This window comes from Phycodurus eques, chromosome 1 (genome assembly GCF_024500275.1).
Source record: "Phycodurus eques isolate BA_2022a chromosome 1, UOR_Pequ_1.1, whole genome shotgun sequence".
Taxonomy (NCBI): Eukaryota; Metazoa; Chordata; class Actinopteri; order Syngnathiformes; family Syngnathidae; genus Phycodurus; species Phycodurus eques.
Window position 1 is genome coordinate 13,942,553 of NC_084525.1, and position 24,867 is coordinate 13,967,419.

The following is a 24,867-nucleotide window of genomic DNA, read 5'->3' on the forward strand; positions in this document are numbered from 1 at the left end:
AAGTTGGCCACGGAGCACGGTGCCGGCCTTTATGCCGAGATCAGATTACAGTATTTTAGCTCCAATATTGACTTGATTAGCTCTCACATTTCCCGGATCGGGCCAAAATATTTTGTCAACAACGACAAAACGTCTTGCAGTGTGACATAATCCACGACCAACGATTCGGCCCTACGACGCCAAAATGAAAAGTCGAGCATGTGAGATTTGTTTGGATATCTTCTGTGTCGTGTGACATATCAATGACAACTCTCCGACAGCGCACCTTGACGTCGACCAATAGGATTGCGATGGCGACTGGCGCTTTGCCTCCCTTGCTCGCCGTTGTCAACATACTTGGGCGCCGTTGTCAACATTTATTCACAATAACCAATGTTTACCAAAGTTTTAGAGCATGACTGGACAGAAAGCCGGCATGTTTACATACAAATGTTAATGCTGGCACTAGCTTGCTAGGCTACATATTATTATGTTGCCTGCTTACATACCTCAAGCCCTTCTTGAATGGACAGCCCACTCCCCAGCACCGGTGATGACACCACGTTTTTTCCTCTTTTTGTTCTTTCCCCCCCGAACACAATACAATACATTGGCACGATCCAGTTTTGTTATCGTCGCCATGGACACGGGGTATCCGGCCGCCTCGACCGGTGACATGTTTTCTTGTCCCGCCTTCCCAACAGTGTTTGATTTGACAAGCAGCTCCAAAGTACAAACCGTGGCTCCAAGTGGTTTATTAAAAGCCAGTGTCCTCAACGCTGGTAAAGGGTTGGTCGTCACGCGCCATCACTTCCACGATAAAATCAAATATCGTTGCAGCCATCGGGTCACCTCTGGAGAACATTTTGCACTTTTCAAATGCAGTGGTGATTTGTACAATATGCCTGTGTGGAGTTTGCATGTTCTCCCCGTGCCTGCGTGGGCTTTCTCCGGGCACTCCGGTTTCCTCCCACATCCCAAAAACATGCATAAACTGGAGACTCTAAATTGCCCGTAGGTGTGAATGTGAGTGCGAATGGGTGTTTGTTTGTATGTGCCCTGCGATTGGCTGGCAACCAGTTCAGGGTGTACCCCGCCTCCTGCCCGATGACAGCTGGGATAGGCTCCAGCACGCCTGCGACCCTAGTGAGGAGAAGCGGCTCAGAAAATGGATGGATGGATGGATGTTTGGATTTTTGTCAACAATTCAATTGTGTGGACGTAGTGCCAAGTAGCACAGTACATGTTATCTGAGGCTGCTCTCCGTCCTGCCTTCCATATCTTTACTCCCACTTTCCTTATGACAAATTACTTTTAACCACTGTAAACTGCATTAAACAGTGCCATATAGTTTCCATAAAGAGCAGGGATTGTGTTTTGGAGCTACTGAAGTGTGTGGACACTGCAAAGGTCAGATCACTACAGCTACTGTGTCATGCAACCTTTGAACACCAATCGTTTTGTGAATTGGGTTCAAGTTTTGACAGAGATGCAGCAAGTTTGAAAAACATTGATTCTATCAAAACCAGTTGTTTTCACGGTACAATTATCAGTTTGTGGTATACTAGCCTGGAACCAGAAAACAAGTAAGAGCTGTATTCCACATAAAAACACATTCCTCCCACAAACAAATGTGAACAAAGTTGAACATTCCTAATTTGGCTCAAAGACCTATTGTATGTGCTTAAAATTAAAAACTACAAAAATGCTCTGTAGTAGTTTAAATTCCAGTGTATCCTGCACTTGTAGTTTGTTTCTCTTTATTTTATTAACTAGGTTATTTATTTCTCACTGAAAATATTGCAATGCCATTTAAAAATTGTATTCCCAATGTAAATGTGTTTTAAATGGATACCTCCTTGACTCATAGTTAGCTTACTACAAACTTTATTTATATCAGAATGAAATAATAGTTCTTAATATAAGAACAGAAGCCATGAATTTTCTTCATGGAGAGGATGTTTTCACTCTCGACCTGATTGACTTCAGCAAGAGAGACCCGCTTCGATTTATTGATCAGATTGGCAGATACGACAGACCAGTCACCTTTTGTTTTTCCTTTCTGGAGAAATGGACGAGCCATTTTCATGCCTCAGATTCATGATTCCCGTGAAATCCGTATTATCCGTTAAATTCCAATGAATTCAAGTACATCTTTTCTGAACAAAGAGGGTTAATAAATGGTTTAACAATTGGCCCGGGGCCATGATGTCCAATCTCTCATTTGGTGTCTGGGAGTAGAGGTACGGTGAACATAATTTCTCGACCTTACTTTCCACTCATCTCCTCTATTCAGCACCATCTCACCGACTGACATGATAAATGCAGAACACATTTTACGTTGCCAAAATATTCATTTTATGCAGTGATGACTTCACATTTCAGAAACGCTGATATAATTACAAAGTTTCTCTGAAATGCGTTTACATGAAATGAAATTGGGTATTAATGACATCCTGAAAGCCATGTGCGATCTCTTGCCATCTTACCAGCTGCTTTAAGATGACAGCACTAAATGTCTAAACATTTGAGGATGGTTCTTGCCGCAACAGACTCTAATTATCCTGCAGCAACAATGTGTGCCAGATATAACAAAACACCATCAGCAAATGTACAGTATTCTCAATACAGAATTAAATGCAGAGATGTTTCATTCATCAGCTGTCATAAGATGATCATATATTAGCAAAAGGCCCACAGGAATGTTAACAAACAGTATAGCAGCTGTGTAGACTAAGCAGACAGAATACCAAGTATAGCATTAAAATGCTACTTCTTCTTTCCACCTTTCGGAGCTTTGTCTAACCCGTGGATGTACTTGCGAGGAACTCGATAATGATCTGAAATGAAAGATGAGACAAGATGTTTACTTACATGAACAAAACAATTTGCTAAGCTATAATTTGCTATAGTTTTTATAATTTATATAAGCTATAAATGTAACAGTGAATGGTGCAAACCTAGGAGCAAATGTCCAATTTGTTGAATCTGATTGCCTTGAATTTGGACCAGGACCTTGTCTTTGGCCCCAGGAATTGGTTGCAGGACTGAACTGGCTTGAACTCTGTGCTGCAATGCAGTGGCAACAGCAGAAGGATCCAAAGCGTATACTTCCAGGTTCTTTATTATGGTCACCTACATGTAGCACATGAAAACGATCAGAGCTAGAATAATAAAATCAACCAGGAAACTAGTTTCAGTTTTAAAAGAAAACATGACAGCTGAGAACAGTCCAAAATGCACTCAGAGAAACAGCGTCTCCATAACACAAGGCACGGTTGTCAAACTCAATTTCTAGGGGTACACCCTGGAAAAGGCAATTTTCAGACCCAAAAAAGATCTATTTTAATTCACTTCAAGTCACTGACAAAAGTTTCAAGGTGCAGCGGCCAATACACCATAAAACGGAAAGCACAATGGTTATAGTAGCTTACACGTCAGCGCTGTCCAAAGAAAAGGATCTTAAAATTTTAGGCTTGTCTTTTTATCCCAAAAACAAAACAACAAAAATGTGACTGACATGGTTGTCATTGTAGGATGACTATACAGCGTGTCACAAAAGTCACTATACACTTCATTTTTTTCTTTTTGGTTTCACGTATCATTTGGATAGAAGTGAGGACATGAGCAATTGATAGTTTAGGCTTTGGAGTTTCTGTAAGCATGTTATTAATTCCGTTGCCCATGGCTCACCAACTGGCATTGGAGAAGCATTAAAAAATTGCTGACTGGCAAGAAGTTTTTCTGTCCCCGACTGCAGTTCAGCGCCATTTTAAGCTGCATGAGTTCAGTGTTTTCATCAGTGTTGGTAGTAGCAGGCCCTTCTCTGTGTGGTTTGTCAAGAGCAGATCCTGTCTTGAGAAATTTGTATGACGTATTGAAGCAGTGTGAAGATCCTAAAGCTTCTCAAACTGGCGCTAAATTGCAGTCGGGGACAGAAAAACTTTTTGCCAGGTGGTCATTTTGCAACGCTGCTCTAGTGTCAATTAGTGGTTAAGGGAATGAATATGTTAAAAAAAAACTGCAACACCTTAGCTGTCAAATTCTGATAGTTTTACGTCTGTCTGAATGATACCTGAAGTGGAATGGGAGAACAGAAGTGTATAGTGACGTTGGGACACCTTGTAAATATAAACAAAAATAAACTTAAAGCTATTAACAGATCTGACGATTGCAAAGAGAACAGCAAATATCCATGTGTGTTTAAGCACAAAGTCTGGACATAATTTGATAGTCCTGTACAGTTGACGAGTTCGAATCTCAGGGCTGGTGGTTACCTTTTTATTGGAGCCTCGGGAAGCCACTGAGACATCTATGGGCTCAATATGTCCCTTCTTTATTAGGGGTGTTTGTCCAGGAAACACTATTTGATAGCACTCTTGCATTCTTCCTAATGTCCTGTAAGAATGAGAGGTCAATGTTTCATCTATTCTATACGACCACAAAAATAAACCTATTGTTCCACTAATATTCTCTGACAGTGTTAATCAAAACTGAGAAAAACCTTATTTGTAAAGAGACCATTATTCAAACATTTAGCATCATTTTTAGATTCTGCAAGTAGCTTTAAAGTGTTCAATGATATTTTATTTCCTTGGCTCACCCAATAGGAGACTGGACTTGAGGTTTGTCTTAAGCCCGGTACACACAAAAACAAACAACCTGTTTTTGTCCCGATTCTGCCCTTTCTCAACCAAGCACGTCAAACACCAGACAATCTTAAATCTGACAAGATGATCCTATAAGATTGTCCTTAGGTCTGATGTGTGTTAAAAGTAGATTCGTCCCGATTTTAGGATTTGAAACTGGTCGGGGCCGACAATCTTAAAATAATGAACGTGCTCAATATAAATGAAAAAAGTCTTTGTGAGTGAGGGCGAGCCAACTTCTCCAGAGTCATGATGCAATTGTGAGAAGAAGCACCCTGACTCAAAAAAATTCAACGACCGTAAAGAAAAACAAGCAAGTCTCACCCGATGTTTTTTTTTGTATAAAAGTGGGTTCCCCAGACAGCAAGAAGTATTTTCCAAAGCAATTCGTTTTTTGAGGACAATGCCATTTTATAAGATTCCCGGCTCCGGTAACCTTCGGGAAACATCAGCACAAAGCTAATAGTCTTTCATCTTTGGTTTTGTGAGATCACGTAAAGATTTCTTCATGTATGTGGTGTTCTGTGTTCGTATTATCGGAGCACACCACACACAATACGACCAAAACTGTTAATGTCTAATTGATGTTTTGCCTTTTGAAGATGGGTTCTAAGCGTATCTGTCGGATTAATTGCATATTCTTCTGTGAGGTGTTTAATTTTTTCCTCAATTCCATTTTCTAATTTTTGTTCTTGTTTTTTCTTGTATGAAGAGTATGATATTATTCGACCTCTCAATACAGCTTTCCCACAGCAGAGATGGGGATATGGTTGGGCAGTCGTTGAATTTCAAAAACTCCTCCCATTCCTTCCTCACGAAAGAATCAAAATCCGGGTCCTTCAATAGAGACGTGTAAAAGCGCCATTTTGGTGGGGGTCTCAGACTTGACAAAATTTTTAGATTGAGAGAAATTGGTGCATGGTCGCTGATGATGATTGGATGTATTTTGGAGGTAATTCTTTGAGCTGCCGAATTGTTTGAGAGAAACAAATCTATTCTTGAGAAAGAGTGGTGAACCGACGAGAAAAATGTGTATTCTCTTTTTGTACGGTTTTTCAGCCTCCATATGTCAACAAGACCAAAGTCGTCCATATACACCTCTCGTATATTGGGGCATTGTGGCTGATTGCTATTTTTGAGATTTGAGCGATCTATTAGGGGATTTAGCGTAAGGTTAAAGTCACCTCCCATGATCATTGTAGAATTGGCTGACAAGTTCAAAAAGAGCATGTGAAAAAAGGCTGCATCATCTTAATTAACATTGACAATTGTGTAAAGTTTGTTCAATATTGTAGCCTATTTAATCATCTATCGGCCTTCTGGATCTGCTACTGTACTACTTATTGTAAAAAGTAGTCTTTTATGAACTAGTATTGAGACTCCTCTTTGTCTACTGTTATAAAAGGCCGAGATAGCCTGAGTGAAATTAGAGTCAATAAGGCATTTTTCTTCTGACTCAATAAGATGGGTTTCTTGTAATAGGAGGAGGTCTGTTTTAAATTTAGTGATATAATCCATAATCTTAATTCTTTTTGCCTGCGATTGAATTGACATTCCATGACACAAAAGTTAAGTGTGACATGTAAGGGGTGCGTTTGTAGTAATTTTAAATAAATTGGTTACTATGTATTCTTTGGCTGTTTTTTTTTTTTTTTTTCCCCCAGTTTTCGGGAGGTTTTTGGCATTGTGTTGACAAATGCTATTTAGAGATGGTGATAGAGATGCTACATTTAAGTACAGCAAAGCCAGGGTACATAGAAGGGTAACGAAAAAACACTGAACATAGAAAACAAACAGTGACAAGGGGATAATATGGCGGTTGTTTGTAGTGCGCAAGAAGAGTTTTGAGCGACTTGTGTGTTTAGTGTGTGTGGAAACAAGCAGAGCAGGAAAGCAGACAGATAGGAGTGGGAATTCATGCTGGTGGCATGCGTGATTCTGTTTTTTTTGTTTAAGCAAAAGTGGAAAGAATGAAACAAAATACAATATGCTTTTGACAAAAAATAATGACAACAGATCAAAAGAAGTACTTATCTCGAAGAGCCAGGGCGTGACGTTGGCATCACGAAACAGTTGGCCCTTGGGCTCACGGCCGTTTGATTTAACAAACACTTTTTGCTGAAAGTGTTCAAACTTTGCAATGATGGGACGTGGTCGGTTTCCTGGATAAGGGCCTCGCAATCGGTGAACACGGTGAAAGGTAATCTTGTCGATTGTACCTTGCTGTATCTTGAGCGCGGACATCATGAACTTTTTCATCTGCGCCCGAGAAAATGAGATTGTCACGCATGCTTCGTGATTGCATGTCCAACGTTCTTTCATGATTTTATATTCTAGTCTAAGAGTCTGTAGTTCCGCTGACGTTGACATCATGTTTGATCGAACCGCAGTATTCGCAGGACACAGCAGGCGAGGCTGGGGGAGACCACCTCATCCACACGCAGCATCAGCACTGGGGCATCCCAAGGTTGTGGCCTCTCTCCGCTGCTCTTCTCTCTCTACACGAACGACTGCACATCAACGCACCTGCCTGTCAAACTCCTGAAGTTTGCAGATGACACCACTGTCATCGGCCTCTTCAAGGACGGTGACGAGTCTGCATATCGACAGGAAGCGGAGCGGCTGGAGCTGTGGTGGGGCCGACACAACCTGGAGCTGAACACGCTCAAGACTGTAGAGATAATCGTGGACTTCAGGAGGCATCCTTTGCCACAGCTGCCCCTCACGCTGTCCAGCTGCCTTGTGTCAACCGTCGAGACCTTCAAGTTCCTGGGAATTACAGTCTCTCAGGATCTGAAGTGGGCGATCAACATCAACTCCATCCTCAAAAAGGCCCAGCAGAGGATGTACTTCCTGCGACTTCTGAGAAAGCACGGCCTGCCACAGGAGCTGCTGAGGCAGTTCTACACAGCGGTCATTGAATCAGTCCTGTGTTCTTCCATCACAGTCTGGTTTGGTGCTACTACAAAAAAGGACAAACTCCGACTGCAACGGACAATCAAAACTGCTGAAAAGATTGTCGGTACCCCCCTACCCACTCTTGAGGACTTGCACGCTGCCAGAACTAAGACAAATTGGCAGCATGTTACAATTCCATTGTAACATGCTGCCAATTTTTTTGTCTTGAGTTTGTTGTCACATTTCTGTTGGGCCAATTAGACATACTCATGCACTCACTGTAGTCGTCTCGCCACACTGCACTATTTGCATATCTGTTGTTGACCAATAGTGGGCACTCATGCCACAGTAGCATCTGCCCCACTTGCACACTGACTAAAGGAGTATCTGCAACATTTGCACAATCAACATTGTCCCCGATTATCGCGCTACAAGCCACTTTAAACTGCATACATTCCTTGAAGTCTTGGCGCCCTTTGCACAATGGTCATTGCACCGGACTATTGCTATATTAGTCATTCAAACTGCTAGGAATTTGTCTCCGGTAGTTGGAGCAACTCTAGTACGACAACAGGCAGTCAATTGACAGAGAATACTTTTGACACATAAAGACATTGAGAAAAACAGTCACTGAGCAATAAAGGGTTGCTAGTAATCTGGTAATGCCGGTACAATTCTGTTTTTATTTTTATTAATTTTTTGACAATTGTGCAAAAAGATGCAGAGTCCTCTAGCAATTGGAGTAGTTTGAATGACTAATATAGCAATAGTCTGGTGCAATGACCATTGTGCAAAGGGCGCCGAGACTTGAAGGAATGTATGCAGTTTAAAGTGACCTTATTTCGCCATGCTATATGATGGGCAGGGACAGGGCATCAAATTTTGCATGTCAAATTTCCTTTGCCACAAAACAGAAAATGCTTAACTCCCCTGTACATGCTCCAAAAAAAATCCCAAACTTCATGCTTCATACTAGTCATGCCCTGAACACATCTGCATGACAATATTTAGTTTTCATGTAGCGTCACCTAGTTGGGACAACAAATTTCTTCCTCCACATTTCAATGTACTGTGCTGAACACGTTGAGCAGATCCACCTGAAATTTGGTCAATTAAGTCTCAAGACGTTAATCATGCTTTGTAAAAAACAATTGTGATGTTTTGGCTGTGAGCGTGGCAGTGTGGCGAATTTTGATGATTCAAAAGCTGTTGGAACTTGACTCCAGATGGTCATATGCTTTCAAAATTTTACATACTTGATTACAGTCTACACTTATATATATATATATATATATATATATGGAGAAAATAAATAAATACATTAAAAAAAATAAAAATAAAATAAAAATCATACTAATAGCACCACTTACTGGCACAAGGAAATTACATTTAACACTTTGTTGTTCTCCTGCTCCCAGGTTAAGCAAACCTGGGAGCAGTTAAGCAAACCTGGGAGCAGCTAGCTAATATTTGCTCAGAAGACTCTTAATGCCTTCATGTCATCATACAAAGTTTGTGAGTTTCCGACAATCGCTGTTGCCGTTGCTGTTCACCATGCTGTTTGCCAAGAAACCAACACTGTTTTGAGGGTCTAAATATACCTGCAATCTCATTAAACTTTGTACACACATCAAGCCTGGCAAACACTTCAATATTTTAGTTTTTTTGTGCATTTATTTTTATTTTTTTTAAAGTTGCTCAGATTTCTTTAACCCCGGGCTACCAAAATTGTGAGGCATATGCCCAAGACCTACAAAAAAAGTCTCTTGGAGCCATACCCTAAACCCAACAGGAAGACCGCCATTTTTAATTTTAATTTCAATTTGCCACTAATTTTTCGCCTTTTATAGAGGTCTACTTTAAGGAACTCCTCCTAGAGATTTACTCGGATCGACTTCAAACTTTGAGTGTCATCTGAAGATATTGAAGATGAAAAGCTATTAAAAGCTTTTCATTTCGTGCAACGCTGTTGCCGTGGCGACATGCTGTTCACCAAGAAACCAATGCTGTTTTGAGGGTCTAAACATGCATGCAAACTCATGAAACTTTGTTTTTTTTAACAAATCCTGGTGAACGTTTCTATATTTTATAGTTTTTTTGTGCAATTAAAAAAAATGGCTAAGTAGCTTACAAATTTAAAAACAAGCAGCCCTGGCTGTATGTTTCAGGTAGGTCTACCGAAATTGGGAGGCATATGTAACAGTCCAAGACCTACAAAAAAGTCTCTTGGAGCCATATCCTAAAGCCAACAGGAAGTCCGCTATTTTTAATTACCTCTCAATTTTCACCTCTTTTCAGAATTAGAATCATCTTTATTTGCCAAGTATGTCAAAAACACACAAGGAATTTGTCTCCGGTAGTTGGAGCCACTCTAGTATGACAACAGACAGTCAATTGACAGAATACGTTTGAGACATGAAGACATAAAATACACAGTCACTGAGCAATAAAGGGTTACCAGTAATGTGGTAATGGGGAGCAATTAAAAAAAATAAAAAAATAAAAAAAAAATTAAAAAAGCTCAGTAGCGTCCCCTACAAATTTTAAAAGAAGCAGCCCCGGCTGTACGTTTCACCTAGGTCTACCAAAATTGGGAGGCATATGGAACAGCCCAAGACCTACAAAAATAGTCTCTTGAAGCCATACACTAAACCCAACAGGAAGTCCACCATTTTGACTTTCAAATTTTCCGTTTCGCCTTTTACAGCTGTAATATTTTTACAAACTCCTCCTACAGATTTTATCCAATCGACTGCAAACTTTGTCTCATTTAAAGATTAGACTTTATACCGATCTTTACACTTTTCATATAGTCTGTGGCAACATGCTGTTCGCCGCGCTGTTGTGTTGTGCCGCACATCATTCTGAAGTGGAATGAAAATGATATGGTTTTACGCGACTATAATCTCAAAACTGTGATGCGCATTTCTATTCAGTGGTTCCGCAATGTGCCAGTACACCAACGTGCCAGTACCTCAACGTGGCCAAGGGTGCAACCGGCTTTAATAGCTACTCGCAGGTCTAGTTCATTTTTGGAAGGAACTTTGAACTACTTTGCGTACAAAATGAACTTTCCCAAACCTGATCCTGTATTATTTCACATCGCAATATATATCGCAGGTTAAAAAAACAACAACAACAAAAAAAAACGCAATAACATTTTTTCCCAAATATCGTGCAGCCCTACTACGTACTGTAGCGGACAAATCAGAATAGGAAAACAACAAAAAATTTTTTAGTAGCTGTTCGTGACCCACCAGTTGAGAATCACAACTTTAAAGTAACAAGGTAAAGGATTGTACCTGGTCTATCAACCTCTTGTGTGGCAATTGTCTGAGCCCTTGAAAATGGAGGTACTGTGCAAAAAAATGGCTGTAGTAAAGAACATACATTAAATTTTTACTTTTGAAACATTTTATATTAAAGCTGGAAATCTATAGTTAAATGTCAACATGGTTGTTTTGTTTTAAATCAATTGTAGTGGTGTATGAAGGAAACATTAAAAAAACTGTGTCAAGGTCCAAATGCTTTGAGACCAAACAATGTAAATACACTTGCAAGAATGTATAGTGTACAACAAAGGAAGGTAAGTTTGTTTATTAGTGTTGGTTTATGTCATGGCAATAGAAAATACAGTATGTTACCTGGTGAAAAGGTCATCCCAATTGAGAGTCTGTAGGTCCTGGTACTCTGATTTCTCAAGTAAACAGTCACACAGTGTTGGGTTGATTCTCAGATAACTGGTTGGGAAAAACAAAAACAAAATGACTGTCTTCTTTGCACTTGATCATTCATTCAACTGGATGGCAGAACACATTTTGCCTCCTTAGGCTTTCGTGGTCAAATCTGTTTATAATCTCTACCACTAATCATCAATTTATGTGGTACATGAAAAGACACAGAGGAGATTTTGAGACCTAAAAAAGAACAGAGATGCCTCCTCAGATTCCAAGTCACATTTGAGCTTTTTATCTGATCAACATCACATGCCCGGGAGTGAATGCTGTTGCCCTTTCACCATGGCACCATATCAAATCCTGAAGCAAGCAGTGCCCTTATTATGGTTCTATTCTTCCTATGTTTATTATTCTCTACCTTAAACAGTTTTATTTGACTCTGGAAAAATTCCATGGAACATAAACACTATGTCGTACTGTAGTCAATCAATCACCTTTACAAATTAAGCAAGCAGTATTGTGGGAGGTGAAATGTTTTATAAAGAATGTATTACTCCCCATGAATCCCCTAATGTTTATTTTCACAATTCTACTTACTTAATTCTACGTACTTACTTCTTGTTGTTTTCATCTACCAGGTCATTCTTCTTCACATACTCAGTGACAATGCTTCTCACCTCAGCAGGTTGCAATGCCACACCTTTCCTACGGAGGCACCAATGAAAATCAGTCCCAACTATAACTACTTTGGTTGAATGCATAAACCATGCAAAAATCCTCTCTTCTTGACCACCCGTTTTCACACCTGAATGATTAATAATGTAGTCTACATTAATAGTAATTAAGTCCTCTGTATGGACAGGACAGATGTAGACATAAAATGCCAAATGCTAAATATTTTTGCAGCATATTTACAGAGAAAGCAAAGAGCTGACAAATCTAAATGCGTTAATAATGTGACAACGAATCAATGCCTTTAGTTGCACTGCATCATGCATGACCTTCAAAGTGCTAAAACAAGAGCTTTAAAGGGGTGTTTACAATTTAATTTATATACAAAAAAATAAAAAATAAAAATAAAAAAATACTTTTGTCATATTTGTTAAAACTGTCAGAATGATCTGACAGTAATAAGTAACATGAATGAGCTGTGAAAAGAATTCAGCCCTCTCCGGTCTCTTTATGTACCTCTAATTTGATTATTAAGAATCCACCACGCCCGGGGAAAAAAACAGTTATAGACATTAGACAGATGAGATGTCGAAGATTTCCCATGTACAACCCCAATTCCAATCAAGTTGGGACATTGTGTTAAACATGAATAAAATCAGAATACAATGATTTGCAAATCACGTTCAATCTATATTTAATTGAATACGCTACAAAGACAAGATATTTAAAGTTCAAACTGATCAACTATTGTTTTTAGCAAATGATGATTAACTTAGAATTTTATGGCTGCAACACGTTCCAAAAAAGCTGGGACAGGTGGCAAAAACGTTGAGGAATGCTCATCAAACACGTTTGGAACATCCCACAGGTGAACGGGCTAATTGGGAACAGGTGGATGCCATGACTGGGTCTTAAAAGGAGCGTCCCTGAATTGCTCAGTCATTCACAAGCAAAGATGCGGTGAGGTTCACCTCTTTGTGAACAAGTGCGTGAGAAAATAGTCGAACAGTTTAAGGACAATGTTCCTCAATGTACAATTGCAACGAATTTAGGGATTTCATCATCTACGGTCCATAATATTATCAAAAGGTTCAGAGAATCTGGAGAAATCACTGCATGTAAGCGGCAAGGCCGAAAACCAACATTGAATGCCCGTGACCTTCGATCCCTCACCGACAACAATGTGTAAAGGATATCACACCACATGGGCTCAGGAATACTTCAGAAAACCAATGTCATTAAATACAGTTCGGCTCTACATCCATAAGTGCAACTTGAAACTCTACTATGCAAAGCAAAAGCCATTTATCAACAACACCCAGAAACGCCGCCAGTTTCTCTGCGCCCGAGCTCATCTAAGATGGCCTGATGCAAAGTGGAAAAGTGTTCTGTGGTCCGACGTGTCCACATTTCTAATTGTTTTTGGAAATTGTGGACTTCGGGCCAAAGAGGAAAAGAACCATCCGGACTGTTATGGAAGCAAAGTTAAAAAGCCAGCATCTGTGATGGTATGGGGCTGTGTTAATGCCAATGGCATGGGTAACTTACACATCTGTGAAGGCATCATTAATGCTGAAAAGTACATACAGGTTTTGGAGAAACATATGCTGGCATCTAAGCAACGTATTTTTCTTGGACGCCCCTGCTTATTTCAGCAAGACAATGCCAAACCACATTCTGCATGTGTTACAACAGCGTGGCTTCGTACTAAAAGAGTGCGGGTACTAGACTGGCCTGCCTGCAGTCCAGACCTGTCTCCCATTGAAAATGTGTGGCGCATTATGAAGCGTAAAATACAACAACGGAGACACCGGACTGTTGAACAGCTGAAGCTGTACATCAATCAAGAATGGGAAAGAATTCCACCTACAAAGCTTCAACAATTAGTGTCCTCAGTTCCCAAACGTTTATTGAATGTTGTTAAAAGAAAACGTGATGTAACACAGTGGTAAACATGACCCTGTCCCAGCAGAACACGCACTACTGCTTCCAGAAGGGGAAAAAAGCACCGTAATTTCCCATGTATAATGCGGGGATTTGCTAAAATCAATTACTGTAATTTCTCGTGTATAATGCGCACCCATGTATAAAACGCACCCCCAAAGTTGACCTCAAAATTCTGGAAAACCCTTCTACCTATGTATAATGCATTTTTACAATGCATGATTTTGCCTCTACCCATATGACCAAAACGAAGTATTATCTGTATTTAGTTTTTTCCCCCCCAGGGAATTATTCTGAAGTTAAGCACTTTATTGGAACACGTAATTCTTTTTAAATTTACTTGCTCTTATTTTGAAATTCACAGCCCTACTTTTATTTAGTAAACAGGAAAACACACAGTTGTGCTCACATGTTTGATAACCCAGGCAGAATTTGTAGGATGGGTACAATTCTTAAAAGAAAACATGAAGGGCCAGGCGAAACACATTTAATTTTATTTTAATGGGATTGAAATTAAACGGTCAAGCATTTCAGAAAAGCATTATAATTAAACAAAACATGAAAATAAATTAATGATGGTTATTGTTCAGTCATCAGTCATATAAAAAAAAAAACTATTACACAAATTCTGCTAGGGTATGTAAATTTATGAGCAATAACTGTACATATATGCAATCATACGTACCCCTGTCATATTGGAATGAAAGTGTAGGCTACACCTTTTTTATAACCGGTGGCATTTTGGAATGAAAGTGAACAGCTTTTTCATAACCACTAGATGGTGGCATACATTTATAAAATGTGAAAGATTTTTTCCATTTGCCCCTATACTTATGTATTTTTTCCATACCTATGTATAATGCGCACTATTGACTTTTGACAATTTTTGCGCTGTTAATATATTTCCCACTAACTCTAACCTTAACTATCCTAAACCGCCTTCAACCCCAACCCTAGCACTAAACCTCACCATAACAAATTTCTTTGTTTTTATTTCATACAAATATGTTACATGTTTGGGATGGTCATCTTATTTGCGTAGCCTGCCCTCCCCGCGATGCAGGAATCAATCATATTGCAGTGGGATGTGTCCTGCCTGGAAACTATGTGGGAATCCTTATAACGTGTAAGGAACTCATGAAGCTGAGACGATTCAGAGGCGACGCCGAATTAACAGTCCAGGAAGTCCTCGATTTATGAATGAGTTCCGTTCCTACGCTGGCGACGTAACACAAATTTCCGCGTAAGTCGGATTTCACCGTTAAAGTCGAAATTTACGGCGAAATACTTCTGTTACGGGTATTGTCCCACGTGACTGTGACAGCAAGCTCAGTGTGTGTGGGCGTATGCGTTGATGTGTGAGTGAGACGTGACTGCGCAGGCGTCGTCCGGCGGGACTGTGAAGGAGGAAAGAGTGCGCGCCAGTGCGAGTGTGTACAGTAGCAAGTGTAGTGACGGCGACCGGGGAAGAGTAGCGATTAGCGGAGGACCCGTTGACGTTGAATGTGCAGAGGAGCTAATAAAAGCCATTAAAGCAGCAAATCGGTGCTTCGTGCCTTTATTGTTGCCGCCACCCAGCTCAGCTGTGCAACGAGAGAAGGGAGTTAACCCCTGCGTCTCCCGACCACGGTCAGGTGACCGTAGCAGGAAAGGTTAACACTTTGTATAAAGAAACTAAAACACATTAAAATAAAAAAATACAATTCTGTAATTACCATTATTGCTGAGAGTGTGAAAAAAGTAGGGCGAAAAAGGCTAAGATACTCCCGGCGCACAAACACAGTCAAGCACAATGCACTAGCTAAGCAGAAACACTATGGTGCTGGGACAAAATGGCAGACGAGGCACGGGCGCCGTAAAGTCGAAACGTCGTAGGTCGAGTGCGTCGTAACTCGAGGACTTCCTGTATATCTGCTTTACAGGTATGTTTATCACATCTTTTTGATTTCTCATTGATTGTACATTCCATAAAATACAAATTCAATCCGATAAAAATTTTCCGTGTAATAGTAAAACTTCATTACGAATTAGTCATGCTATCAATGTAGCAGTTGTGGCTAACATTGGCTTGTTTACAGTGTCTGTTACGTATATTAAAAATTTTCTGGCAGTTTTAACAATGCAAACTCCCTCTCTAACAGTATGGATATGAAGCTGAAAATACAAATCCCAATTCCAATGAATTTGGGACATAGTGCAAAACGCAAATAAAAATAACACAATGATTTGCAAATTTAGATATTTAATGTTAGATATTTAATGTTCAAACTGATTAACGTTATTTATTTATTTTTTTCAAATATTCTCTCAATTTTTATTTGATGCCTGGAAAACGTTCCCAAAACGCTGGGACAGGGGCGACAAAAGACTGGGAACATTGAGGAACGCTTATAAAAAAACAAACAAACAAAAAAAAAAAAAAACAGGTTTGGGACATTCCACAGGTGAATTAGAAAGTGATTGAGTGTCATGATTGGGTATGAAAGGAGCTTGCCCCCAAAGGCTCAGTTGTTCACAAGCAAGGATGGGGCGAGGTTCACCACTTTGTGAACAACTGCGTGAGCAAAGAGTCCAACAGTTTATGAAGACTGTTTCCAAATGTACAATTGAAAGGAATTTAAGGATTTCATTATCTATGGTCCTTATCACGAAAAAAATTCAGAGAATCTGGAGAAATCTCTTCACGTAAGCAGCAAGGCCGAAAACCAACATTGAATGCCCGTGACCTTCGATCCCTCAGGGGGCACTGTGTTAAAAACTGGTGTCATTGTGTAAAGGATATTGCAACGTGGGCTCAGGAACACTTCAGAAAACTATTATCAGTTATCTACAAATGCAAGTTAAAACTCTACAATGCAAAGCGAAAACCATATATCAACAACACCCACAAATTCCGCCGGGCCTAGACTGATGCAAAGTAGAAAAGTGTGCTGTGGTCTTAAGAGTCCACATTTCAAATTGTTTTTGGAAATCTGGCCCAAAGAGGAAAATGACCATCCAGATTGTTATTAGCGCAAGGTTCCAAAGCCAGAATCTGTGATGGTATATGGGTGTATTAAGGCACCATTAATGCTGAAAGGTACATACAAGTTTTGGAGCAACCATCCAAACAACGTATTTTTCAGGGACATCTGTGCTTATTTTAGCAAGATAATGGCAAACCACATTCTGCACGTGTAATAACAGCGTGACTCCATAGTAAAAGGGTGTGAGTACTTGACTGGTACCAGGCCAGACCTGTCTCGCATTGAAAATGTGTGGTACATTATGAAGTGTAAAATACGACAACAAAGACATCAAACCGTTGAGAAACTGAAGTTGTACATCAAGAAAGAATGAGAAAGTATTCCACCTACAAAGCTTCAACAAAGCTTTGTCCTCACTTCCCAAATGCTTATTGGGTGTTGTTGTTAAAAGGTACGATGATGTAACACAGTGGTAAACATGCCCCTGTCCCAGTTTTTTTGGAACGTGCATCAAATTCAAAATGAGTGATTTACAAAAAACAAATGATCAGTTTAAATATTAAATAGCTTTGGAGTGTATTCAATTGAAAATAGGTTGAAAATGATTTGCAAATCATTGTATTCTGTTTTTACTGTATCTACGTTTTATAAAATGTCTCAACTTCATTGGAATTGGGGTTTCAACAATGTTAACATGGACCAAAACCTCAGAAAATTTTTCAGCAATCTGTGCCATGAAGAACTAAAATGTGAAAGTAAAAGCAGCCCCAACCTGGTACTTGCAAGGTTTAAATTATAACAAGACCAGTGAACACTATAGGACAAACAGTGCATGCATATAAAAACATCCAACTTTCCAGTTGGCATCATATTTTGCAGACTGGCAAAATAACAGTCATGAGACCCTGGAGATATTTAAGAGGATTTATTTTAAGGCACTTAACTTAGTCTTCTAAGTAATATAATGATTTACAAATTACTGTCCAAAATGTATGCTGAGCAACACACACATTTCATGTTACTGCACCTCACATATATTGAGTTGTTCAGCTGGGAAAAGTAAATCAATAAAACAGTAGTCATTTCAAGACACATTCTTACACATTCTGAATAAAAGTTGAGTTTGCTGTGGTAATTTTATCCCACCTCCCTTAAAGAGGTGGAGGTGAAGGTCTGCCACAGCGCAGCCCAGGCCACATTCAAGGAAATACGAAACACGTGGATTCTTGCTGACTCATAAGCTTTCTGACCTCGTAAAGACGAGTTAAAATTAAGAGTTAAAGTGCCGTGAAAATGTATTGGACCCCTTCTCAAGTTCTTATATTTTTGCATAGTTTCCCCACTTTGAAATGCAGTGTCACGACCTTAAAAAGGCCATTCATGCTTGAAAACCCTCAATTTTTGCTGAATTTAAACAATTCTGCAAGTAAGAGTAGGCCAAAATATCACCACAGAGATGTCAAAAACTTATTGCCAGTTATAGAAAATGCGTGATTTCAGTTGTTGCTGCTGAGGATGGCCCAACCAGTTATTAGGTTTAGGGGGCCATTACTTTTTAACACAGGGCCAGGTAACTTCGAATACTTTTTTTTCTCTTTAATAAATGAATCACCATTTAAAGATAGCATTTTAAGTTCACTTGGGTAATATTTGTCTGATATTTACATTTGTTTGATGATCTTAAAGTGGGGAAACTGCAAAAATATAAAAATTTGAGAAGTGGGGCAATACTTTTTCACGGCACTGTACGTTCAGGGAGGAAAATACGCATATGCACACACACCTTTTGTTTGCATCCTGAAAAAGAGGCTGCAGGCGAGCTGACACTGAGTATAAAGTGGTGATTTCAGGAGGATGATACTGTGTTTCTCCGAGTGGAATTGTTTCAACGTGTGTCTCTTCTGGAACAGAGAAGCGTAGTCTGTAAGTGAACACAAATAGAGGGAACAAATGAAAAAGTCTTGTTTTTCAGCCTCAATGTACAGTAGGTGTATGTAAATGGGAAGCTCACTTTGGACTTTTCCAGTTCACCTCTACAATACTCTCCACACCCTTTGTCAGTTCTTTCACACGTACAATGCTGTGCTGCTGCTGCATGACCTGCAGGAACTTGGAGAGCTGTTTGAAGATAGAAAGTTCAAATAAATGTTTGTGGAATTCAAATTGACTGATAAAATGAACAATGGGCAAGCTGAAACATTCAGATCTACCTTTTTATAGCTGGACCTTTTAATATCTAGTTGTTTTCCGCTCGGGCTGGAAAAAGGCAGAATGTGTTGGGTGAGTAATTGAATTCCTCCTGAGCGCTTTGTGACTAATGACTGACTCTTTACCAGCAGGAAAACATGTGGTTCCGGAGAAAAGTGCTTGTCAGCAGGGGGAGCTCTGATTTCTTCACCTTGCTTTTGAGAGCCAGGAGGAAACACTGCCAAAGTAGAGCGTCCATGACCTCTGTGAAAAAAACATTATGACCAGGGTCACATTATTTCCCCCTTCACCACATGAATAGCATTATCTAATTTCATCGACAAAAGACCATCATGTGGTTATTAAATAGCTCTGCATGCATCACAGCATGCCCTGCAACCAATTAGTGAATTTCTGAATTTGAATTGAATCTTGCTTACTGTCTCGTGTGAAGCTGAAGCATATTAAAAGAAGAGCAGCTGTGGCCATCTAAGGCATATTTTAAAGTCTTATTCAATACCAATACATGACATGGAAGATCAAGACTTAAGGCTATGTTACAAATGTTAAGGGGTATTTTTACACACACGCATTGTTTGGCAGCAGTAACCACAATGGCAATAATTGGTGGTGGTCTTTTGATAGATACAGTCCCCTCCAAAAGTATTGTGATGGCAAGGTCAATTCCTTTGTTTTTGTTGTATAGTGAAGACATTTGGGTTTCAGATCAAAAGATGAATAGACCATCATGTGGTTAATTAATAGCTCTGCATGCATCACAGCATGCCCTGCAACCAATTAGTGAATTTCTGTATTTGAATTTAATCTTGCTTACTGTCTCCTGTGAAGCTGAGGCATATTAAAAGAAGAGTGGCTGTGGCCATCTAAGGCATATTCATCCATCCATTTTCTGAGCCGCTTCTCCTCACTAGGGTCGCGGGCATGCTGGAGCCTATCCCAGCTGTCATCGGGCAGGAGGCGGGGTACACCCTGAACTGGTTGCCAGCCAACCGCAGGGCACATAGAAACAAACAACCATTCGCACTCATAGTCATGCCTACGGGCAATTTAGAGTCTCCAATTAATGCATGTTTTTGGGATGTGGGAGGAAACCGGAGTGCCCGGAGAAAACCCACGCAGGCACGGGGAGAACATGCAAACTCCACACAGGCGGGGATTGAACCCGGGTCCTCAGAACTGTGAGGCTGACGCTCTAACCAGTCGGCCACCGTGCCGCCCAATCTAAGGCATATTTTAAAATCTTATTCAATACCAATACATGACATGGAAGATCAAGACTTAAGGCTATGTTACGCATGTTAAGGGGTATTTTTACACACTCGCATTGCTTGGCAGCAGTAACCACAATGGCAATGGTTGGTGGTGGTCTTTTGGAACGGCAAGGTCAATTCCTTTGTTTTTGTTGTATACTGAAGACATTTGGGTTTCAGATCAAGAGATGAATATCAGAATAATCTTTATTTTGCCCAGTATGTCAAAAACGCACAAGGAATTTGTCTCCGGTAGTTGGAGCCGCTGTAGTACGACAACAGACAGTCAATTGACAGAGAATACATTTGAGGCATAAAGACATTGAGAAAAACAGTAACTGAGCAATAAAAGGTTGCTAGTAATCTGGTAATGCCCGTACATTATTTTTTTTTTTGACAATTGTGCAAGATGCAGCTTTTGTGCAAGATGCAGTTCTCTAGCACTGAGAGCCGTTTGAATGACTAATAGAGCAATAGTCCGGTGCAATGACCATTGTGCAAAGGGCGCTGAGACTTCAAGAAATGTATGCAGTTTAAAGTGACTAGTAGTGCGACAATCTGGGACAATGTTGGAGATACGACTCAGTTGATTGTGCAAATGGTGCAGATGCTACTCAGGCACATGAGTGGCCAGTATTGGTCAACAACAGATATGCAAATAGTGCAGTGTGGCGAGACTACTACAGTGAGTGCACGAGTAATGTATAATTGGGCCGACAGAAATGTGACAACAAACTCAAGACAAAGAAATTGGCAGCATGTTACAATGGAATTGTAGGTTAGCTGTTTAAGAAGTTGATGGCAAGAGGGAAGAAGGTGTTGGAATGTCTGTAGTTCTAGTTTGCATTGATTGGTAGGATGTGGAGGGTCCAAGAGGATTTTGCACGCTCTTGTCTTAGTTCTGGCAGCGTGCAAGCCCTCAAGAGTGGGTAGGGGGGTACCGACAATCTTTTCAGCAGTTTTGATTGTCCGTTGCAGTCGGAGTTTGTCCTTTTTTGTAGCAGCACCAAACCAGACTGTGATGGAAGAACAAAGGACTGATTCGATGACCGCTGTGTAGAACTGCCTCAACAGCTCCAGTGGCAGGCCGTGCTTCCTCAGAAGCCGCAGGAAGTTCATCCTGTGCTGGGCCTTTTTGAGGATGGAGTTGATGTTGATCGCCCACTTCAGGTCCTGAGAGTAATTCCCAGGAACTTGAAAGTCTCGATGGTTGACACAAGGCAGCTGGACAGCGTGAGGGGCAGCTGTGGCGAAGGATGGCTCCTGAAGTCCACGATCATTACAGTGTTGAGCGTGTTCAACTCCAGGTTGTGTCGGCCCCACCACAGCTCCAGCCGCTCCACTTCCTGTTGATATGCAGACTTGTCACAGTCTTTGATGAGGCCGATGACAGTGGTGTCATCTGCAAACCTCAGGAGTTTGACAGCCGGGTGCGTTGAGGTGCAGTTGTTTGTGTAGAGAGAGAAGAGCAGCGGAGAGAGGACACAACCTTGGGACGCCCTGGTGCTGGTGGTGCGTGTAGATGAGGTGGTGTCCCCCAGCCTCACCTGCTGTGTCCTGCCTGTCAGGAAGCTGTAAATCCACTGGCAGAAAGCAGCTGGAGAAGCTTGGAGGAGAGGAGTTAGGGGATGATGGTGTTGAACGCAGAGCTGAAGTCCACGAATAGGATCCTCGCGTAGGTCTCCGCGCTGTCGAGGTGTTCTAGGATGAAGTGCAGTCCCATGTTGACGGCATCATCCGTGGACCTGTTTGCTCAGTAGGCAAACTGCAGTGGGTCCAGCAGGGGACCTGTGACACGCTTGAGGTGGTCCAGCACGAGGCGTTCAAAGGACTTCATGACCACAGATGTCAAGGAGGCAGGCCTGTAGTCATTCAGACCCGAGATTGCAGGTTTCTTGGGGACTGGGATGATGGTGGAGCGTTTGAAACAGGATGGTACTTCGCACAGTTCCAGAGATCTATTGAAGATCTGTGTGAAGACTGGAGCGAGCTGGTCCGCGCAGACTTTGAGGCAGGATGGGGAGACAAGGTCTGGGCCTGCCACTTTGTTAATCTTTTGTTGTTTGAAGATGCGTCTCACATTCAAGATTCCAAGATTCTTCACAGCGCTCACAATACTTATGTCATCAACTGCTGTCGATAGATACTACACACACACACACACATATATATTTAGTGGGTATGGAAAGTATTCAGACCCCCTTAAATCTTTCACTGTTATATTACAGGGATTTGCTAAAATCATTTACTGTAAGTTCTCGTGTATAATGCGCACCCATGTATAAAACGCACCCCCAAAGTTGACCTCAAAATTCTGTAAAACCCTTCTACTCATGTATAATGCAATTTTACAATGCATGATTTTGCTTCTACCCATATGATCAAAACATTAAGTATTATCTGTATTTTGTTAGTTTTTTTTCCCCAAAGAATTATTCTGAAGTCAAGCAGTTTATTTGAACACATAATACTTTTTTTATTTACTTTCTCTTATTTTGAAATTCACAGCCCTACTTTTATTTAGTAAAAGAGAAAACACAACTGTGCTTTATACGTTTGCTTACCGAGGCAGAATTTGTAAGATGGGTACAAATATTTAAAGAAAATATGAAGGACCAGGGGAAACACATTTACCTTTATTTGAATGGGATTCAAATTAAACTGTCAAGCATTTCAGAAAAGCATTATAATTGAACAAAACATAACCATAAAGAAATTAATGATGGTTGTTGTTCAGTCAGTCATATTAAAAAAAAACACAAATTCTGCCAGCGTATGTAAACTTATGAGCACAACTGTACATATATGCAGTCATACATACCCCTGTCATATTGGAATGAAAGTGTAGGCCACACCTTTTTTATAACCACTAGGTGGCAGTGGCATATTGGAATGAATGTGTACAGCTTTTTCATAACCATTAGATGGCGGCATACATTTATAAAATGTGAAAGATTTTTTCCATTTGCCCCTATGCTTATGTATAATGCGCACTATTGACTTTTGACAACAACAACAAAAATTTTGGGGGGGGAATGCGCATTATACACGAGAAATTACGGTAAATAATAGGCGGTTGCTGTAAATGTCCTGCAGGAAGGGAAGAGAGGTTCTGATCTTCTCAGCTGCCCTCACTATGCGATGGAGAGTCTTGCGGCAGGATGCAGTGCAGGCTCTGTACGACACAGTAACGCAGTTGGTCAAGATGCGCTCTGTGGTCCCTCTGTAGAACGAGCACATGATGCGGGGCGGGGCTCTGGCTCTTCTCAACTTGCGCAGGAAGTAGAGACGCTGGTGAGCCTTCTTGGCCAGTGATGAGGTGTTGCTTGTCCAGGAGAGGTCCTCGGTGATGTGCACTCCCAGGAACTTGGTGCTGTGCACCCTCTCCACCGCAGCACCGTTAGATGTTCAGGGGAGCATGCTGGGACTGCGCTCTCCTGAAGTCCACAATAATCTCCTTGTTTTTTTTCCACGTTCTGGTAGAGATTGTTGTCCATGCACCACTGGGCCAGGCGGCTCACCTCACTCCTGTAGTCTGTCTCGTCCCCGTTGCTGATGAGACCCACCACAGTTGTGTCGTCTGCAAACTTGATGAAGAGGTTGGAGCTGTATGTCGGTGTGCAGTCATAGTAGGTCAGCAGGGTGAAGAGGAGGGGGGCCTTGAGGGGCCCCCGTGTTCAGAGTGAAGGTGCTGAATGTGTTGCTGCCGACCCGTGCTGCCTGCGGTCTCCCTGTCAGAAAGTCTAGCAGCCAGTTGCACAGCTGGGGCTCAAGTGTTGTCAAGTGTTGAGCCCCAGCTGGTCCAGTTTGTAGATCAGTTGTTTAAGGATGATGGTATTGAATGCTGAGCTGAAGTCTATGAACAGCATTCTGACATGAGTCCTTAGAGTCCAGGGGCCTCATGTACAAAGACTTGCGTGGATTTCCTACTGAAACATGGTGTACGCTCAAATCCAGAAAGCTCCATATGCACAAAAATATCCAGATGTATGAATCTGTGCGTACGCATGAATCCAAGCACATTTCCTTTGTACATCTCAACCAACGTAGAATTGAGCGGACATGTTGGAGTAGCCGACCCCTCCCTGTCCACGTCCACATTTAAATATGGAAATCATATTTAAATGAAGCGGCACGGTGAACGACTGGTTAGAGCGTCTGCCTCACAGTTCTGAGGTCCGGGGTTCAATCCGGCCCCGCCTGTGTGGAGTTTGCATGTTCTCCCCATGCCTGCGTGGGTTTTCTCCGGGCACTCCGGTTTCCTCCCACATCCCAAAAACCTGCATGGTAGGTTAATTGAAGACTCTAAATTGCCCGTAGGTGTGAATGTGAGTGCGAATGGTTGTTTGTTTATAAGTGCCCCGCTATTGGCTGGCAACCAGTTAAGGGTGTACCCCGCCTCCTGCCCGATGATAGCTGGAATTGGCTCCAGCACTCCCGCGACCCTTGTGAGGAGAGACGCCTCAGAAAATGGATGGATGGATATTTAAATGAACCCTGCACCTGAGATCCCGATCTCTGCATGATCAGGAAAAAAAGGAAAAGGAGCAAGGTAATGAAGAAAAAAAACATTTCTGAATGTGAAGTTGCTCAATGAAGTGTGACGGATGGGTGGCATCCCCTG

The 24,867-nt window shown here is 41.1% G+C and overlaps 1 protein-coding gene across 3 annotated transcripts in view; it reads right to left on the reverse strand.

Annotated features, from left to right (window-relative positions):
* Positions 1-2,184: 2,184 nt before the first annotated feature.
* eif2d (eukaryotic translation initiation factor 2D) overlaps positions 2,185-24,867 on the reverse strand; it is a 36,249-nt gene continuing 13,566 nt past the window's right edge. For 2 of the 3 annotated variants that reach the window (XM_061678857.1, XM_061678840.1), the window contains 9 exons: positions 19,119-19,236; positions 18,996-19,041; positions 18,797-18,903; positions 18,569-18,706; positions 11,819-11,908; positions 11,171-11,266; positions 4,257-4,377; positions 2,940-3,114; positions 2,185-2,819 (listed from right to left, as the gene is read on the reverse strand). In XM_061678857.1, coding sequence (XP_061534841.1) covers positions 2,749-2,819; positions 2,940-3,114; positions 4,257-4,377; positions 11,171-11,266; positions 11,819-11,908; positions 18,569-18,706; positions 18,797-18,903; positions 18,996-19,041; positions 19,119-19,236 — 962 coding nt within the window. In that variant the 3' untranslated portion in view covers positions 2,185-2,748. Of the gene's footprint in view, positions 2,820-2,939; positions 3,115-4,256; positions 4,378-7,434; positions 7,532-11,170; positions 11,267-11,818; positions 11,909-18,568; positions 18,707-18,796; positions 18,904-18,995; positions 19,042-19,118; positions 19,237-24,867 lie in introns of those variants that run through there. The other variant, XM_061678848.1, reaches the window with a different exon arrangement.